This window comes from Gavialis gangeticus, unplaced genomic scaffold (assembly GCF_001723915.1).
Source record: "Gavialis gangeticus isolate Ggan-Ray unplaced genomic scaffold, GavGan_comp1, whole genome shotgun sequence".
Classification (NCBI taxonomy): domain Eukaryota; kingdom Metazoa; phylum Chordata; order Crocodylia; family Gavialidae; genus Gavialis; species Gavialis gangeticus.
The window spans coordinates 10,522,644-10,543,465 of record NW_017729003.1 but is presented as its reverse complement, the minus strand read 5'-3'; the positions used below and the strand labels follow the sequence as shown (position 1 = coordinate 10,543,465).

At 47.6% G+C, this 20,822-nt stretch overlaps 1 protein-coding gene across 3 annotated transcripts in view; it reads right to left on the bottom strand.

Moving 5' to 3' along the window:
• Positions 1-20,822, bottom strand: part of ADAMTS14 (ADAM metallopeptidase with thrombospondin type 1 motif 14) — a 168,317-nt gene that overhangs the window by 22,250 nt on the left and 125,245 nt on the right. For all 3 annotated transcript variants that reach the window (XM_019507809.1, XM_019507810.1, XM_019507811.1), the window contains exons 11-16: positions 11,531-11,679; positions 10,110-10,285; positions 8,936-9,069; positions 8,142-8,265; positions 3,929-4,012; positions 1,721-1,884 (exon numbers count right to left, since the gene is read on the bottom strand). In XM_019507809.1, coding sequence (XP_019363354.1) covers positions 1,721-1,884; positions 3,929-4,012; positions 8,142-8,265; positions 8,936-9,069; positions 10,110-10,285; positions 11,531-11,679 — 831 coding nt within the window. The remainder of the gene's footprint in view (positions 1-1,720; positions 1,885-3,928; positions 4,013-8,141; positions 8,266-8,935; positions 9,070-10,109; positions 10,286-11,530; positions 11,680-20,822) is intronic.

The following is a 20,822-nucleotide window of genomic DNA, read 5'->3' as shown; positions in this document are numbered from 1 at the left end:
AAACAAACAAGAAATATAATAATTTAGCACACAGATACATAGCATAAAAAAGTAATGGAAAAGAAAGTAAAAGAAAGAAATTAAACCAGAATAGCAGAAAAAAAGAAAAAAAAAGAGCTGATATGAAAAAATCCTGATCCAATTGAAATCTTTCATCCAAAATGATCAGAAGGATGATAAAATGCACAATATACACAATATATACCCAATATACTTTATGTTCTACCTCTTGACACTGTGGCAGGCCAGTAGGGGACGCTCCTGCGCTGAGCCACCCACCTCACTGCACCCCACCAAAAACCAACCTTCCAGTGCCTCCCCTGGGGTGCCTAGGTCTGGCCGACCCCCTTCCTGGAGCACACCCTCAAGCCTGGGGTATCGTTGCCACCACCCAGACTCAGGTCTTTGTCTGGGCCTTGTGCCACCCAGGACAAACAGACCCTGTAGACTTAGGGGTTGCTTAACCCCAGCAGGATATATCTGGGTGCTTCTTATAGCCTGAGGCCTCCCTTAGTCAGCCGAGTAAAGGGAGCAAGAAGGCCTGCCCAACCCCTCTCAAACATGTACAACAACAAGGCTGGCTATAAGGGACAGCTTTATAGTTTTATTGGATAGAAAGGGTAGGCATGGGGAGGGGTACAAGTCAGAGAAGTAGCAAAAGAATAACCCTGAGCAAACAAAAGCATCTTGGTAGCCTTTTGATATGCAACTAGAGTACATTAAACTAAGTTCCTAGTTAGGTTCCTGGTAAGTTACTCACATCCACATGCAGAGTATGAGAGAGCTGTGGAGGTCCATGCTTCTTTGTGTGTGTCTTTAAAATGTCTGTCTGCCTTCTTCCTGGAGGGACTCTCTTAAATAGCCCTCTTGACCTCACCACTTGGACCCAACCAACATCAGGTATCTTCTCAGCATTACTGATGCTGACCGGTGGGTTTGAGTAATGTCCACTCTCACCTTGAGGAAGGACCACTGCCTCAGGGCCACCCTCCCAGGCCAAAGACAGGAAGTTTTACAATACACCTGGCTACAGTGAGAGGTGAATCCCCCCTCCCTAGGGGATCCCCTAGCAACCAGGTGGTTACCTAGCAACCAGTTGGTAGACGCAGGGCAGAGAGAGATAGAGAGAAGAGGGGAACAAACAACCCCAAAAATGAGAAGGCTGGAAGGGAGTTCTTTCACAGGTGCATAAAGCAAATGCCCATAGAACAGCAAATTATTTACTTGCTATACTCCACACATGTAACCTTCCCCCTTATCTGAATAAATAGGAATTTTAACTAAAACTCTAGAACACAAGGGTTGCTTGTAAAACTCTTTACCAAAAAGTGAATGCGTATTGCCAGGGTAGGGGGGACCATTCATCCATGAATGCACAGAGAACTTACATGTTTAATTCCTTGTAAGCCTTACATAAGCCAAAATGAGGTGTATACCAGGAGGCGGTTGTGTCCTTTGATACACTATCAGACCCAAGCTCAAAATCCTTGAGGTACCTGAGGAGCATACCTTTGGTCTACCCTGGCACATTCCATACTAGTCCACTATTATTATTCTTATTTAAATTTCACTTTTTAAAAAATATACCTATTCATTATAAAATGTTCCTATTCTTTCTAACTTTTATATTGGACTTTTCTAACATTTTAGTATTGTGTATTCTGTGACACTGCATGATGGTCAGCCATTATTGCCCTAAAGACAAGCCAGTTGGACTCACCAGAACACTGATGGCTTCATGTAGGGGCCCACTACTTTTCAAGGTCTCTTTGCCATTCTCTATGGTGTATTCCCATTCCAAGCCCATCTCAAGGAAGGTTTTGCTTTTGGCTTCTTTTCCCTTGGCATTTAGGATGAAGTTACCAGTGGCTTGGTTCTTAACAGCTAGAAAACAGAGTCACAAAGTAATTTTATCATGCCAATGTCTTTCAGGAACAGTTGAATGAATTGGTAGCATAATCTAGGGGAATTTAACAGCCACAGGTTAACCTGTTGTTAGGTCTTTTATAGAAAATCACCTGCATTTAAATACTTGATTAAGTGGTAACTGAAAGAGCAGTGTCTCCATCACAAAACCACTCTGGCAGCCTTGGCAATATCTGTGCATCAACGCTTAAAAAGGGGGCATGGGGTAGGTCAAGGATGATGTGTACTGGCAAAGCTGTGGAGTGTGCAAAGTTGAATAAGCAGGGTGTTCTGCTGCTAAGAAGCAAAGTGTCTTAGCAGATGACCAGCACAGAGTCCTTGGAGAAAAAAGAAGTGATCTCTTATGCTTCCTTAGAAAAATACCTCCTCTGGGCCTTTGTCTCTGAAGTGCAGAAAATAAGACTGTGGGCACCGACTGATGAAACAGCATGGGTACATCCTATTGAATGGATTGGTGCATGCATCTAGGGCTGGTGTCCACATTTTCCAACTACTTTGCTTAAATACCAATCCCCTCATTCTTTGAAATAACGGGCTCCTAAGCAGAAAGAACACAACCCCATTTTTCCTGTGGCCAAAAGAGATTTCACATGAAAAGGAAGGCTTTTGGGAATATATCCTCACATAGAGGACCATTGTATGAATTTTTGGTAAGGGTTTGCACAGGCTCAACTCTAGTTGTTGGGAACTGAGGTGGCATAGGTGCTAAGGCACATGGTTGACACCCCTGAGGTGACAAGTTTGAAGCCATAGCAGAAGCACTCATAGCGCAGCCTGTCAGTTTCCAATGAAACTATGAATTCTGCTAAATACCTTATCATCATAAAGGCACAAAAGGAAAGCTCTATTTGCCAGACTCACTGGTAAAGAAGGGTGATGCAGTAGGAAGAAAGGTGATTTGCTAATCAAAAGGTAGGGGAACAGCTACTTCCTCTTAATGCCCTCTTTCTCATGATCTCATTTCCTCCCCCAACCACACCTCCCATCCAGAACATGATACAAAGACAGATTACCTTTGTAAGTATCTCTAATAACTAGAAAAATAGCCAGCTGCCCTACAATAATACTAAAAAGGATCCGTAAATCTGATTCAACTAACCCCAAGTTAATTATGGCCAGCACAGCAGCTCTTAAGCCTTCCCCTATTCCTCCTAAGATAGGGAAAGCTACTTTGTCCAGCCAGCCTCCATCTGACATAATAGTCCCTTAGGGGGCATTCCTAGTTACTATGCTCACAATCAGGTTGTTCTTAGATGGTCTCAAAACAGGCTTAGTGGTGCCCTGCAGCTGTAGGATTGACTGGGATAGGTTGGGTGTTAAAGTCACCCCATAACACTCCATCCATTCCTGAGCTGTGCTAGGCTCAGGAAGGCCTCAGAAAGTCTAGTCCCAAAGATATGGCCCCAAGACTTCATGTTATGCTCTCATTTTTCACCTTGTTGTTAGTGTTCATGAACGTGCAGGAACAGAAGCACCACCTAATGCCAAGATGGCAAACCACGTGCCAATTCCTTGCCCTTTGGCCCCAGCCAACATACCTCAGTTCTAACAGGAACTCCACCTTGCTACTCCATTCCTGGGTACCCGTAAAGCTTTGCCAATACAATTAATCCTTCAATGTCCTCTACTACTCCATTCCTGGGCTTCTTTTCAGAAGAGATCAACAGTCATAGTGCACTTGGCAAAACTGTCTGTGGGCTGCCTGACTTACATACAAGAAAGCCTTGAACGAGACCTACTTATCACTCAAGTAGGAACTGAGCAGTAAATAAGCCTTTTGCACTCAGTTAGCCCATTCCGGATATAATTCTAAATGTTGTGCATGTACAGTACAATACAATTGGCTCTTAGCACTCCCACACCCACTTTGAAAGCATGACCTACTCACCTAGTTTAGACCATTTGACCTTTAAAGTTTCTTTACTTAAACAAAATGAGACAAGGCTGACTAACATTCCCTGCCTCTTGGCCTGTTTGCATTCTGTGACCAGTCAGTGCTCACCAATGTTATGGGATGCAGGCTCCATCTCTTCTATCTGAATGTGCCTGGCCCCAGCTGGAATCTCAAACATTTTCAAAACACCCACTGAAAAATAAAAGAAAGAGAAGCAGTCTAAAAACCAGCAGCACAGCAATAAGGTCTGAATCCTGTGGAATGCTCCCAACATGCTTTGATACTTCAGTGAGAGAAGGATAGGGAGGAGTGTGTTTTAGTTGGTACTTTTGGCTTGTGCTTTTATGGTTGATAACAGGTTAGTTTAGATAACTCTGCATTTGCAAGGCAGCCCCACTTTGCTTCTCCAGGTCATGAATACAGTGAAGCATTAAGGGACTGTTTGCCGAGATAGCAGATAATCTGTGATTTTATTAGCAAAGAGTCAAATTCAAAATATTCAGAGTCCATTCAGACAAGCATCCAATATTTGGAATCTAAGCTGATGCCTACTTGGAAATGAGGCTTTTCAGTCCTCCCATTATGCTTTTCTCTTGGTTTCTACCCCTGAACCTTCTTCAAGACTTGTCCCACAGTCTCCTAACTCCTCTTCCAGTGACACAGACCGTTTGCTATCATTCTCTAAGCAATAATCCTAGTCTCCCACAGCATTATGGAACCTGGGTACACCCAAGTACTGTACTCCCCTCTTCAGATAGAAGGGATGGACAGCAGGCAAGAGTGCTGCAAGAGGGACCTGCAACATGGAGGCCAGATCCCTCTACTCCCTATAAAGTCAAGCCAGAACAAGAGGTATTCAACTATATACAGATTTATTAATATATACAAGAATTAAGATAATTGCTATTAATAAACACAGACACACAGGTATATAGAGATACACACACACACACACACAGATATACAATTATCATATAATACTATGTCCTACAGATAAAGGCTGAAAGATTACACCCTTTAGGTAGCCCCAAACAATGTGTTGATGAACAGTGGATTTAGAATAGACAAACAACAGGTAAATACAGGTGAGTGCATAGAAATACAATTAAACAGCAGTCATAACACAAATATATATGGAAAGTATGTATAACCATCAGGGAAGGGGTCCCAGCAGTGTCCCTTAAGAAGTTTAAACTTACACTCTATTGAAGTACTAATATACAAAGTTAAAATGTCCACAAAATATAAGGCGCAGTGTCACAGACGAGGAGGCACTCTCCCACAAAATATAAGGCACCTCAACAACAAATTAGATCAAGCTTCCCCAGAGATAAACTGTCCCACAGGTGGGGTAGATCCCCTCCCCTGTGGAAATCCCTTCCCCAACAACTCATGACTCCAGGGCCTGGATGGGTGGTCCTTGTCCCCTTGGCCAAGTTGCTTCTCACGGGAGAGGCCTCCCAGGCCACAGGCTCCCTTGGGCTGCCGCTCACAGGTGCCCCTGTGCATCGTCCTGTGCACTGAGGACTCTACCTTCTGCTGGGGGTTGGAGGCCCAGGCCGCTTCGCGCAGCACCAGGGCTCAATCCGTCTCCCAGACCCTCTATGCAGCGTTGCCTGCACCGAGTTCCCTGGCCATTTGTCAGGGATTGCAGACCCGAGCCACCTCAGGCTACTCCCAGGGTCTCGAGCTTCATGCACCGCTGCGTGCACAAGGTCCCGGCCGCTCACCAGGGCTTTGCAGACCTCAGCTGCCTCATGCAGCTCCCAGGGTATGGGCTCCAGGCACAGAGCAGCGTACCAACACCGTGTTCCCTGCAGTGCAGCTGGGGACACAGCCACTCGCCATTTCCACTCATGAAGAGGCGTTTTCAGGCTCTTCAGAGCACTGGTTCTGCCCGCTAGCCAGCTCACACCAGCTCTTCTTAGCCCGTCCTCTTCTCCACCCCTTGACCCGTCTCTCATGTGCTGGGCACGGAGCTCATTTATTCACTCCGGAGACTCCACCCCAAAATGTTATCTGACCTGCAAAGAGCAGGCTACAACCAGGCCCTGGGTTCTCCGCTCTCTCCCACCCTCATTCCCCCCCATACCCAGCAGGGGCAGGGCAAGCCCCTTCCCAGTGTTACCTGATTGGTGGATGGGCTCCACCACTCACAATGAAGATTCTCTGAGCCCCGGCTGTGGGGCTGTATCTGTAAGTCTGCCACACTTACATGATCCTTCTCATCCCCTGGTTAGGTTCTCTACTTTCTGAATGCTGACAGACGCACAGCTCCACTCTGGCACCACTCTGGCACCACATGAGTTACAGTGACACTCACTGTTGGATCTGGGGAGTTTTGGGGACTGAGCTCCAGTTTGGAGCAGCTGCATGTCTGCAGACTCTCTCCCCTAGCTTCACACCTTTGAAGCACCTTCATCTAAACCCTCATGTAATGAAGCACTCTACAGGCATGCCTTGACAAAAGCTCAGGGCTGCAGAGTGCTTTAAAAGCACTCAATCATGCAACATGTAATGAGGATTCAGACTGTCGCACAATCGAGCACTTTTAAAGGGCTCTGCAGCTCTGCACTTCTTCCAGGGCATGACTGTAAAGTGTTTCAGGGGACCAATCAAGCAACAAAACATCACTTCTGTCAACACCCTCTATGACTTCTCTGTGTCAGGCTGCATCGTTTGCTTCTAGAACCCCTGATTCCTTTTGTACCTTACTCCTAACCCTGAACCCTGCAAGAGATTAGACAGAGAAAGGCACATTATTTCCACATAGACCGCATTCTGAATGCTCTTATATATGGCATTCTAAGCAAAACTCTCTACCCTTTTTTTCACTTCCTTCACAGTGTTTTATTTGAAAGGTCAGAGTTCCTCTACAGAGATGCCACCACTCTCTGTCAGTAAAACCCCTGAAACTGGCAAGTATGAGGTTCAGATTGGTTTACAAAAACAACCTCAGAACTAGCTGTCTCTCACTGTCAGCTAAATACAGCTGCTGCTAGTGGCCAAACAAGCAGGTTTTGTGCCCTGGGCAAACCCTGCAGGAGAATGGGCTTGCAGGGGGAATCGTTCCGAGGGCAGGGATATGTACAGGAGTCTTACCCATTCCCTGGTGTCTGCTGTTGCTGCTACTGCAGCCACCACATGCTCTGCCTACCCCAGCTCTTGCTCTTAGAGGAGAAGCAGCACTGATGTGTCTATGCACCAGCTGCTGCTGCAAGAAAAATGCTGTGGAGCTGGTCTTACCTACCGAGGTACAGGCTCTGTTGGGGGATGGACAATTCTGGCTGCTGGTCTAGGCTGACATGCAAAGGCTGATGCTTCAGTGCTGCTGTTATCAACACTGGCTAAATTAAAACTAGCTCAGATGTGCCTACAGATTGCAGCTACTGCCAAGATTCCTCCTCACTGCACCACAGGCATGCATTTCACCTTGCTATCTGTACTGTACAGCAGGTAATCTACCGTGTGATGTAAGTGCTGCAACTTCCAAGTGGCCATCCCAGGAAACTCCAAAGACAGTGTGCTACACTGGTCTAGCCTGGTTATAGTAACTGCTTGAATCATCATAAACAGACAGATAACAGACAGGCAGAAAGAAGCAGATATTATAAACAGCATCTTTAACTGAGTAGCAAAATGGTTACTGGGCACTGCTGAGACTTGTCACTGGGGCACATGCAATGGGCCATAACCAACTGGCTTCAACAGGTGGGGATCCAGTAAAATCATTAAAGGCATGTCAACTGATATCAGCTGAGGATGGGACCAATGGACACTGACCATTTGAATACATTCCCAGCGCTTAGATGTCAAATGATGCAGGGCTTTAAAATAGTTTGCCAAATGTCTGCAGAGTAAAACAAAGAGCTAGATTTCTTTCTTTTTTAAACGTAAATTATGAGACCAATATTAAATGCCCTAATAAGTAACAGGAGCAGCATTAGACAGCACTCCAAGACTGCAGTAAGTAGCATTTCTGGGTAGCAAGCTGTAGTTCAGCAGCCATTTCCCCTTTCTGTCTGTCTGCTCTGTTTGTCTAGTGCCTACCACAGGCAGGTCTGGTCCATGACTATGGATACTGGATTATGCTAAATGCTAAATAAATAATGCAAAATGATAAGATTCATTTGCACTTGTATGTGTAGGGCCAAACTGTGCTTTCACCTACACCAGTGTAAATCTGGATTTCAAAATAGGAATGCTAGCTTTATGAAGGCCCAGCGAAGGACAGATGCTTGCCCCCCAACATGCTACATTTCTTACATGCTAATACATATTTAAACAGTCCACTTCCTGTACTCTGGGGATGTATTCTTACCTGGCTCCTTAGGAGTTTTAACCAAAGTCCCTTTCACTGTCCGACAGTGGGAATTGTCACCCCCACAAACACCACACTTGTCATCCTGCTTCAGAGAGCCAATTTCTTTGTCACACCCGACATGCTGTCACCAGAGAGGGAAAGAAATACAAGAAATAGGGTCACATGTACAGGGAGATTCAGAATACATGGCAGGCATCACACCTTAAAGCTATTTTTGGGCTTTAGCTATGTTGTACAGCTACAACATAGATGAGGGTGAGAGAAGGTGCGTGGGTGGGTTAAAGTAGATAGCAACTTTCCAGGAGAAACCACATAGGTTTCTACCAGCTGTTGAGTCATTCTCATGAAGGCTGCACTCTGGCCTCCGCTTCATTTGACCCCCCAACCTGGCACTCCTTCTCCTTTCTTCCCTCAGTAGAAGTCTTCAGGGATGAATTGTTCAGTTTTGATTCCCACCTCAGATAGATGCCTCAGCCCATGCACCAACATACTCATTTTCTTCTGGATAAAAGACAGACACACATGCACACACAGCTTCTCTACCAGGCTGAGTGCTAAGCGAGCCCGTTTAAGTAACAGCATATCTGACCTTTTCCTTTATTTTGTTTCAGTTAGTGCATCAGCTTATAGAACTCCAATGAAAAGTCTATGGTAAGTGTAAATTTTTTTTAAGTTTCCACTGACTTCAAGAAATGTGTGTACTCCTCGTCTTTGCCTTGCCCAAGCACTCTTATTTGGATAGAAGACAAGTAAAATTGAAAAATCAGTAGACTTAGTATTTAGCAACATACCACACACTCTCCCCGGACACACACACTGTAGGGGTCTCTGTAGCTGCATCTGGTACCATCGTGAACAACTTGGTTCATGAATACCACATCTCCTGTTCCCTCAGACTGACAAATCAGCTCACACTTCTGAGCATCTGCAACAACAGCAAAAGATATTGAGGAGCCCATGCTTGTAGCAATTCTTTAGAATCAATAAATAAAACCCTACTTCAAGTGGGTGAACTTCCAATCTTGAATACATTTGGGATGTTTTCAAGACCTGCCTATCTTTTTATTATGTATAATGACTTCCTATATTTACTATTTAATGCTATGTATTCTAGCAGCACACTTATGGAAGTGTGACTCTGGAGGTGCCAGGAAATGAACAATCATGGAGGATGTGTCTGCGCAAGTCAGACTTTCTTGAATGTGAAACAATTAGGAGGGTGAATGAAAGACCACGTTCTGCCATGGACACACTTGCAAAGTTGCTTTGATTCTGTTGTCAGCAATCCCTCAATATGAGGATGACAGTTTTATTCCAATCAATTTGTGTATTCTCACAACTGAAAATCCATCAAAACAGCTGGAATTATAGGGTCACTTGTTGCCTTTATTCAATGAGAGTTGGGCCTGCTGGAGTGATAAAAATTATTTTTAAAAGTGTGGGCAGATATATTTACATTTAATAAGAAAAGCAGATTCTCTTCTTTCTTTCAAGACCTGACTGATAGAAAAGAATGGAGGAGATGTCAGAGTGCTAGTTATAGTTTCCTTATGCTGTTGGCCTGTCTGTGCCAGTTGCAATCCTGGTATAAGCCGAAGTAACTTATGGGTAACTTATGCCAATGGCATATGGTCTCTCTATTTGAAAACCCTTTTTCCACTGACTCCCCTGGCTCTATATTCAGTGGTCTTTATTTCCCTGCTATACATCACACGCTATGCAAAGAGCATTTTCTTGATGTATTTTAGATGCTTGTGATCAGCTCTCACAGGGGAAACCAAATGACAGTATCCAGGTTCTGCAGTCTATATTACCAAAAACACCATCACATGTGGCACAAACTACCAGCCTCATCCAAAGATAGCTTGGACTTAGCTACCTTCAAAGCCCACAAAACAAACGTGAGTCAGTTCATTGACTGCTTGGCACTAGCACTGCCTGGCAAATTGGGCCATCTCCACTCACCATCGTGATGCTCATAGGGAAGCCAGGTGTGCTTGGAGTTCTGATGGGTATAGTAAGAGTTGCGCTTGGAGCACTGTTGGGCACGGAAATCCTCATACGGTCCACGGCACTCTTCAGTATTGCAGATCTGGTACTCATAAGTAGATCCGGGGCAATTTCGCCCACCATAAGCTGGTCTACAGAATAAATCCAGTGGGAAAAGAATCATTTTGAGTATTTCAGAAAGAGGCATTCAAGCCTGATACAACCCAACAGAACCAGAGATCTACAACAGTATAAGAACTCATTAATTCATACAGCAATGCCTACAGGCCTCCATAGAGCACCAGTCACTTTTAACATCTGGACTTGCCCTTAATCCAGAACAGACTACCAACACATTCAAGGACACAGACGCACATGCGCTTATTTTTTGTAAGTCATTAAAGAAATAAAATCAGCACTGAAAGTCGTTGACCAATAACTACTTTATGCTAGTGTGAGGGTCTCTGTGAACATCTCACATTCCTGTCCTCTGCCTGCTGAGCAAAGAAGTGGGAAAAATTGCACATGTGTTCCTATGACTGCCAGCTGCTATTATCAGATCACCAAGACAAGAGATTGTGTTTAATCTCTTTGAAGCCAGTATGCCTTGACGGTGCTTCTTTAAAGCAAGTGCTCTGCTGGAAGGAGGAGGGGGTCCAGCCCAGCTGGATTACATGTGCAGGAGAAGGGCAGGTAGCTCTGCATTAAAACTAACAGACTACAGAGGGGCTATTTAACAAAAACCGAAAATTCAGAGCTCTAATCCAATGGGAGTTGGAAGTCCAACTCCCTTAGATTCATTTTTAAATCTCATGCTAACATCTACCACTGAACTCAGCCAACCCAAGATAATCAAGCAGACTGCCTAGAGCATCTACATATGCTATGGGGTGAAAGGGGAAGGGGGTGGCTTTAATTAGAGTGGCTTCAAGAGCCACTATAAAGAGCCTGCAGCGTCATATGTATTCAGCATCCCCACTCTTCAGAATGATGACACCACCATTTTGAAGTGTGGAAATGCTGAATACACATGAACCAGAGGCTGCTGGAGCATGCTAATTAGCACACTCCAACAAACTCGATTAATTAAGTCTGTTCGATTAATCAGTTAGCTCAATTAATCAAACTCAATCAATTAGCACGCATCAGAGCAGATATCTGGCACATGTATAGGTGCCTCAAAGGTGCAAGTCCCTGGAAAATGGAATGTCCATTTAATGTTGTGACGTACTGTGGTGTCTACACATGGTACTCCCTCTTTCTGGCTTCCTCAACTTCACAGAGGAACTCTTTCTTTCCTTGTGACTATCCTCCTGAAGGAAGGAGAAGGAGCTTCCTGTTCTCTGCCAGTTACAATTTTACAGTGACCAAAAGAATCACCAGAAGGCCGAACTTACGGTGGGTTGTTGCAGCTCCTGCTGCGGGAGCGGACCCCACCCCCACATGTCCTAGAGCAGGAACCAAACTTGGACCAGGAACTCCAGCTGCCATCCTGGCTGTAAGGCTGTTCTGAAGTCTTCCAGATGCAGTGACCCTTGAAACACCACTGGAACAGAAGGAAAAACATGCATTACCTGACCACCTGCCTCTTCATAGTCATCCAGCTTTATCTGAGAACAGCTCTAACATCATGGGAGCACCATGGTCTGGAAATCATTTTTCCCACTGTCACTGGTGAGATGAATGTGAAAGACATTGACAACCATGAGGTAAGAAAATCTTAACGTAATTGTCCCAGGGAAAGAAGTAACGAGGGGTACCTACCGGCAGCAGGAGATACAGCACAGCAGGGGTGGAAGGAAGAGCCCACTCAGCTCGTCAGCCGCCTCTTCATTCAATTAAGGCCGGCCAGTGGCATCAGCTTCAGACACTGGCCGGCGGAAATAAAAATGGCGGTTGATGCCATGGAGGGAAGGAGGGAGAGCAGCACGAGAGGGGAGCTGCAGCCACCACAGGGAGAGGAAAGGATCCTCCCCATGGGACCCGCAGAGCCCGATGAGCTGGGGGCAGATGCTGGCCATGCGGGGCAGACCGCCCCAACAGAAGCACGCACAGGATGGCGAGGGAACAACAGGCACACCCTGTGAATGACTGCCAGGTGAACCACGGGCCACTGAGTACACTCGATGACCAACCCCGCCTACTGAGGAACAACAAGTCGTGACAGGAGAAAATGGGGGAGGTGACTCGAGGGGGAGACATCTGCTCAGTCTGCAACATGAGTCCGTAAGGCGCCTTATGTCTAACACCAGAGCAAAAGTCACATGAGAACGACTATTCAAGGCCCGGCAGCCACAGATTGGTGCATTGGCCGGGAACGCTTCGGGGGGCGCAGGTGGGGACCACCCAGCAGATATGCAACCTGCCGAGATGGCCCTGGCAGACCTATTGGGACAGAACCTGCAGGCCTTGACACAGATTATGGGTTCGCAGCAGCAAATATTGGAACAGCAGCAAGATTTGATGCGGCACGGCCTGTCGGCCTTCAAAATGCCCAAGATGCCTTGACCCAGGAGGAAGCTTAAGACTATAAAGCAGTCAAAGCCGCTATTCTCTATCACCTTAGATCAGCCCAGAACACTACCAGCGACTCTTCCGGTCCAAGAAGGGGGTGGAGGAGAGGTGACCGCGGTTGTTACTCCAACGACTCCAGGATCTCTTTGGGAAATGGATCAATCTGGTGACGTGTACGCTTGCAATCCTCGTGGATAAAATCGTGTTGGAACAATTCGTGAACGATTTGGAAGAGAGGACACAGCACTGGATCCGCTAGCACTCCCCGGAGTCCTGTGATGAAGCACTGAAGCTGGCTGAGGCTTTCGCAGCCTCAGAGTTGCACTACCCATGAGAGAAATGCGGGACCACGCCACCGGTGCCGGTGACAAGAGAGGCGGAGCGACAGAAAACCAGCTATAGGCCCCTGGGGAGGATATGGTATGCTACCACTGTGGCCAGATGGGACACTTTGCGTGGGAGTGTCCAGGGCGTGCCTCTGAGAGGTGGCGATCACATGGCCCCTCACGAGGGGTGGTCGAGTCCCCTAAGGAGTCCGTTCAGTGGGAGCCCCTGGATTGTAGGTTTGGAGCAGGGAGTGAGAGCCCGGTATGGGGACGCCTGGTAGTAAGGGCCTGGATCGAGGGGCACCCGGTGTGGGCTGTGTTAGATTCCGGTTGCACTCAGTCGCTGGTTAAGGCCAACCTTTTGAAAGATATCCCTGATTGTTGGGTGGAGCTGGTAAGGGTGTCTTGCCTTCATGGGGAAACGCAGAAAATACGTCGAGTGTGGGCGAATCTCAGAGTTATGGAAAACCAAGGGGAGTTGTTGGTGGGCCTTGAGCCCCATCTAGCATGCAACATGCTCCTGGGCTGAGACTGGGCTCCACTATACAATGTCATGGATTGGGTGCAAGATGTCGAGGTAGTTCACAGAGCCTTAAGGATGCGAGAGGGGTGGCTCGGTGACTCAGAGGAAGGAGAGGGATGGAATGAGGGAGATGGGGATGCTGTGGCGGACCTCCAAGACATTGCCAGTAGCCCAACAGTTCCGGCAAGCGCAGGAAGAAAATCCCGAACTACAGGAACTGTGGACACAGGCGGGAGGTGATTCTCAACAGCCTGCATCAGTCTCCAACCCCAGAATTCATTTTGAGGTAAGACACAACCTCTTGTATCGGGTCCAACCTGGCGGGGTGGATAAGGAAGACAGAGTACAACTAGTGGTGCCCTCTTGCTTTTGGAAGGCGGTGTGGCAATTGGCACACGCCAATCCGGTCGGGGGTCATTGTCAAGTATGTCCACTACTTGCAGAGCTGTAGGACACCACCTGCCAGTCGACTCAAGTGATATGTTTTCTAATTGGAGCTCTACACACCCACGTTTCACCTGCCACAACTTGGTGTTAAAGGAGTTGGTTCAGTACCTGGGTGCGTAGTCCCATTAGTCGTCCCACCGTGGTCCCGAGAAGGTCCTACGTTCCTGAGGGCTCCACCACCCCTACACCCTCGCCCGTTCCACCGTGATCTGATCAGCCAGTTGGTCTTTCAACGTGACCTCCATTCCAAACAAAAACAGGAAAACAAGAAAACAAAACCAGGCACTCCTGGCCTGGGTTATTGTTCCGGCTACTTTTAGCCGAGAACAAATAAAATTGACTTTCGTGAGGTCAGTCCCTCTTTTCTGCCCCTTTCCTCTCTTTGGTGGCTCTCTCTGAGCCTCCTGTTGAGGTTGTCATGATTCCCCTTATCACATTAGGTCCATCAGTGACACCATTTTGGCTTGTGCCACTTTTAGGGACTTTACGGTACCACAACTCTATAATGCCCCTCTATTAGGTACTTTACAGTACAAAACTCTGCCCGATCCACCAGCTCCCGGCATGGTAACAAACAGTTCTAAGCCCCGCTGGGTCAGCAGTCCTTGCTTTAAGTTCCCTCTGTGAGGCTTACTCTCTGCAAGAATCTCCTACTGGCTCTCCACGTCGTTCTCAGAGTTCCCTGCAGCAAGTGTCAGCTCGTTCCTCCTCCTCCTTCTGATTTACACTCTACCTCCTTGCCTGTTCTGGGCTCTTCTTTATACCGGCATTGGAGCTCCCTGCCCCTCCTCTCCAGAAACACCTGGGTAAAGGCGATTTCTGCCGGGCTTTTTGGGGCTGTGGACCTGGGGCCACTGAGCCTTTGTTTAGCCCTTGTGTTTTGAAGCCCTGCGACTCTTTCTCTTTCTCACAGTCATATGGGGAGGGATCAAACCACGGACAAGATATCCTGGTGGTTTTTCTGGCCAAGGATGAGAGAAGACATGGCCTGTCGATGCGCAGGGTGCCCCGTGTACCAAAAGGCAAGGGAAGACTGGCCACCCCGAGCCCCGATGAGACCAATGCCCGTAATCGACCTGCACTTTTCATGAATTGCCATGGACATCGTTGGGCCACTACCTCGCAGCAGTAGTGGGTACCAGTATATCCTGGTGTTTGTGGATTATGCAACTAGATACCCCGACGCGGTGCCCTTAAGGTCTGTAATGGCTCCTCGGACTGCGGAGGAGTTGGTGAAGTGGATAGCTCGCATGGGGATTTCGCATGAGATTCTGATGGACCGGGGCGGAACTTTATGTCTGAAGTCCTACAGGGGGTGTGTCAAACCCTGCAGATCAAACATTTGTGAACGTCCGTTAATCACCCCCAGACCAATGGATTAGTAGAGCGATTAAATGGGACCCTGAAGAAGGTGTTGAGATGATGCATACAGGGTGACCCACGACATTGGGATCTGATGCTCCCACTGGCCTTGTTCATGCTCAGGGATGCCCCATCGGAGTCTCTAGCGTATTCTCCTTTTGAACTCGTATTAGGCCACCAACCATGGGGCTTGTTGCAGATCTTCCGAGAAGATTGGGAACGTGGCCCTACGGTTGTCTCCAACCCATCAAGATATCAACAAGCATTCCAACGCTGTGTCCAGAGTGCAAGACAGCTGGCTTCAGACAATTTGTGACAGGCCCAGCAACGACAGAAAGAAAAGTATGATTCACACTCAAAGGAACAGGAGTTTCAACCAGGGCAGAAGGTGCTGGTTCTGTTACCCACCTCACATAGCAAACTGCTAACCCAGTGGCAAGGGCCATTCAAAATTCTACTAAAAGTCGGCCCGGTTGACTACAAGGTTTGCTGCCCAGGTCACCAGCGAATGAGACAGATTTACCACATTAATCTGTTACAGGAATGGCAACAACCTGAAGGGTGGGCTGCGTTCATGGAACAGACGGCAGATGACCTTGGACCTCAAGAAGTCAAAACAGGCCCGGGGGTCCCAGAACCCTTGAAGGACCCGCGTAAGTGATGAGCTAACTGCAACACAAAACATAGAAACGCGGAACCTCCTTGAGGAATTTAAGGAGGTATTTTCAGAGGATCCCGGATGGGTAAGAGACACATACCACTCCATCCATACACTCCCAGGCGCAATTATGCAGGATCAGTGGCGGCCAATACCCCATCATCTAACAGAAGAGGTATGTAAAGAGGTGGAAAAGATGCAGGCACTCAGTGTCATTAAGCCCTCCCGAAGCCCTTGGTGAAGTTCCGGTACGGAAGCCAGATGGGACCTTAAGGCTTTGTGTGGATTACCGAAGGTTAAACGAAATAGCTACATTCGATGCCTTCCCCATGCCTCATGTAATGGAATTAGTGGAACGAATTGGGGCAGCTCAGTTCATAACTATCTTAGACCTAGCCAAGGGATATTGGCAGATCCCCATGCGGCCGCGCGACCGCCCCAAAACGGCCTTTGGAACACCCTAGGGTCTATATGAGTTTGTGAAGATGCCGTTTGGACTGCACAAGGCCACCGCCACCTTCCAACAGCTAATGGAGTGCATTCTGGTGCTGCACACAGAATATGCGGTGGCGTACATCAACGACATTGTCGTATTCATGCAATCACGGGGCCAGCACCAACAAGCCCTCAGAGCCGTATTGACCGAATTAAGAAGGGCAGGTTTGACTGCGACCCCCCGCAAGTGCGTGATCGCTCACAGACACACAAAGTACCTAGGGTTCCTCATGGGACAAGGGACCATCCGAACTTTGGAGGATAAGGTCAAAGCTATCCACACCTTTCAGGCCCTGCAAACGCTCAAACAGTTACGATCCTTCCTGGGCCTGGTGAATTACTATCGTAGATTCGTCCCACAATTCTCGAAAATAGCATCACCTCTATCAGAGGCCCTAAAGGGGTCAAACCAGAAGGGGGAGATGTTACAAAGTTTTCGGGCCTTAAAAAAGGTCCTATGCAAAGATGTGATCATACACACCCCTAATTTTGATAAACCCTTTACATTACAGACGGACGCCTCTGAAACTGCTATCGGGGCGGTACTGACCCAACAAGACACGGGCATGGAACAACCCATGGCCTACGCAAGTCAGAAACTGCTGCCAGCCAAAACTAGGTATGTGACAATCAAACGAGGATGCCTTGCTATCCGGTGGGTGGTGGAGCACTTTTGTTATTACTTACTCGGGAGGAAGTTTACACTTGTCACTGACCATGCACCCCTTAAATGGCTCAGCTCTGCCAAAACTGATAATCCACGAATAATGAGGTGGGCATTGGCATTGCAACCTTTTAAGTTCCATATAATAAGTTCCATATAATATACCGTCCCAGGAACGACAACATAATGGCTGACTTCTTGTCTAGATGTGATGAGAGCTCAAGACGAGGCATCGATCGGCAAGGGTGTCGGCCCCCTCATATGACCACAGGTAACGAAAGTACACGTCTCGCGGAACTACCACAAAGCAGCTGGCGGGGAGGGTTATGTCCCAGGGAAAGAAGTAATGAGGGGTACCTACCAGCAGCAGGAGATGCAGCACAGCGGGAGCGAAAGGAAGAGCCCGCGCGGGTCATCAGCCGCCTCTTCATTCAATTAAGGCTGGCCGGTGACGTCACCTTCAGACGCCAGCCAGCAGAAATAAAAATGGTGGCCAATGCCCCGGAGGGAAGGAGGGAAAGCAGCACGAGAGGGGAACTGCAGATGCCACAGGGAGAGGAAAGGATCCTCCCCACGGGACCCACGGAGCCTGATGAGCTGGGGGCAGACACTTGCCATGTGGGGCAGAACGCCCCAACAGGAGCACGCACGGGACAGCAAGGGAGCAACAGGCATGCCGGCCACAGGGACAGAACCAGAGCTGCACCCAGAGTCCGAGCAGACCCCAGGTGGGAGTATTGGGATGACCAGGGTGAGGAGGAAGACATGCCGGAGGGAGAAGACCCCAGGAGAGCCCCGAGGGGTTTACAATCAGGGCCGGTATTGCCACCAGTTCCAGCCGGGCTGACGGGAGAACAGGAGTGAATCCCAGAGGCGACGGGCCAGGAGTAAAGCACCGCCCCCCAGCTAGAGCCAGGGGAAGGATAGTAAGGGAGCAGGGTGCAGCCACGTCAGGAAGTGGCTCATTATTCTGTATTTTGTTAGTATGTTTTATTTAGTTGCCCCATGCGAAGGGGAAGAGTGGAAATTGTGGGTATCCCGGAGGAACAGGGCCAAGGAGGAGACTCGGACGTTTTTTTTTGTGTTTCCCCGAAATAAGGGGTGGAGGCAAGGAGGGTCGAGGGGCAGGCTCACACAGGTGAACTTGGCCATAGGCATCTAGACGCCAAGCCATGAGGCATTATCCTACCAGAGAGGATGAGGCCAACAGAAGGACAACGCGCTGAAGGAGGCATGAGGCCGGGGTGTAGGGGTGGTGAAGCCCCGTGAATGACCGCCGGGCAAACCACAGGCCACGAGTACACTTGATGACCAACCCCGCCTACTGAGGAACAACAAGTTGTGGCATGCAAGAATGGGGGAGGTGACTCGAGGGGGAGACATCTGCTCGGTCTGCAACATGAGTCCGTAAGGCGCCTTACGTCTAACACCAGGGCGAAGGTCGCATGAGAACAACTATTCGAGGCCTAGCGGCCATAGTAATAAACAAAGGTCTCAAGGGATTTGGATGGCATGGAGTTAATAAAATAATGGCCCCATCAGTTCCAGAAAGCCAAATCCAAGTCCTGACATAGGTCACATGTGAAAGTCAGGTTGTTCTGCTGGCTTCCTCCTCATCTCCATTTGTTCATAGACCATTAGGTAAAAACTAGCCTCTCTTCAGAAGAGAGCTAGAAATGGGACAGCAGGATTCACTGTGTGGGTGTGCCCCAGGAGTCACACAGGAAAGGACTATAAAGGCCAGGACTGAGGTTCACCTGGAGAACTTTAATGTGGGGGGCTCACACAGCTCTTGCTTCTGTTCTGCTCATTCCTTACTAATGCAATGAACTTTTCACTCTCACAAACACAGAACTCAGAAAACCTCATAACAGAATCTCTCCCAAAAAAGAGATTAATCTTCATAAACATTAACTGAGGTCCTGACCTCAACCACAGTCAAGCAGCACACATCTAAGTTCATAAGCAGGTGCTGGGGCTGCCCTACATTATATTGGTTGCTTAAGAGTGGAGGGGATCTACAGCAGTGCTGGATAAATGTAGAAGTGTCCTGACCATGCCTCCCTCCCCACATCTATCTCCTGTGTGCTGGCAGCAAGGTAGGGATAATTGAAAGATGATCCCTGGCCCGTACTAGGATGATCCTTTTGCACTGGTGGTGCAATGTCCACACCCAACTTCCAGCAATGCAATGGCACAAAGAGACATCTTCTCTTCCCAGGACCTGAGTCACAGGTTTGGTTGAATCTGGTTTGGGGCTTGATTTCACTGCATCTTATTATTAATGATTGCAGGATATACCCCTCTGCTGTCATGTGACTGGCTATTGTCTCATATTTTTAAACTGTCCCAGCTTCATGTTTAAACAGGCAGGAAAATGATCAAATCCTACAACTTTGCCACAAGAGCAGGAGTTGGAAATACTTCAGGAGTGGCAGACCAAAATTATCCAGTTCAGACTGAGGCAGGCTTGCCCTTCTGACCTGGATCCTTGATGCTGCCACTACCATCACAGCTGCTTCTCCTCACTACCCAGCCACCACCACTTCTTTCTGCCACCAAGCCACCATGCAGGCAAAGGCCCCCACTGCAGAAACACCATCAAAGCCTCCCAGTTGTCAAAATACAGCTGAAGTTGTGGCTTCATAAGCTGGATAAAACAGCTCTGTGGACTGGATCTGAATAGGTTGCCAACCCTTGAACAAGAGGACTGAGTTGCTCTGTAGCCAGGACTAACAGTACAAAAATGCCTCAAAAGGAACACTGTCAAGTAGTTTACCCTCAGAATTTGCCTGTCCTCAAGAACAGTTGGAAAATGATGAAACTACCTTCCAGTTTCGAAACAGGCAAGGCTGGCTCTCAGCTGAGCAAAAATGTCATCGTTCAAATGAAGTCATATATTAACATGCTAATTTACACCAGCTGAGGACTTGGCATCTGATTCAGTGTGTGTATGCATGTGTGCATGAGTGCATTTAAATCTCACGGACACGAATGACCAGTGGCCATTCTGTATTTCAGTTTCTCAGATACATTCACATACTTTTGCTGCACTACTGCAGAGACAGAAAGAGCAAGTGTAGATTGTTACCCAGGAATATACCAATTTTGCTAGAAGATGCTAATTGACAAACACATGGCATTAGAGCATCCTTGTGGAAAACAGGCCCTTTAAAATCCTTTTACTGAAGCTGTTTTGGGGTTCAGAGAATGGCTTTCCCTCAACTCTTAACCACCCAGTCCAGACCCTCCAGCCTGAATCACATTAGTAATGTATATTAGCATTGCAATAGGCAGTCTGCACCTGAACTGGATAAATCTGTTGGTATTCATTCAAGTTTCTCAGCTTTTTACATATTCTCAATTTTAAGTTCCATGGAGTAATAAAGCAAGAATAGTCAAGCACGAACTTAAAGACCTTCCTCAGCCCTTCTGCAAGCAAAATGCTCATCTCAAGAAGAATAATCAAAAACACAAATACAAAATGTGTGACACCTGGCTGGATGGCAGCACTATGGAAAAGGACTTGGGAGTTTTGGTAGATAACAGACTCACTATGAGCCTGCAGTGTGATGCAGCCACACAAAAAGTGAGTGCAGTTTTAGGATGCATCAATAGAATCACCTAATAGAAGGGTGGGATCACTTAAAAGAAGCATTAAATGAAAGACATGGGAGCTAATGCACCTGGGGAGGAAGAA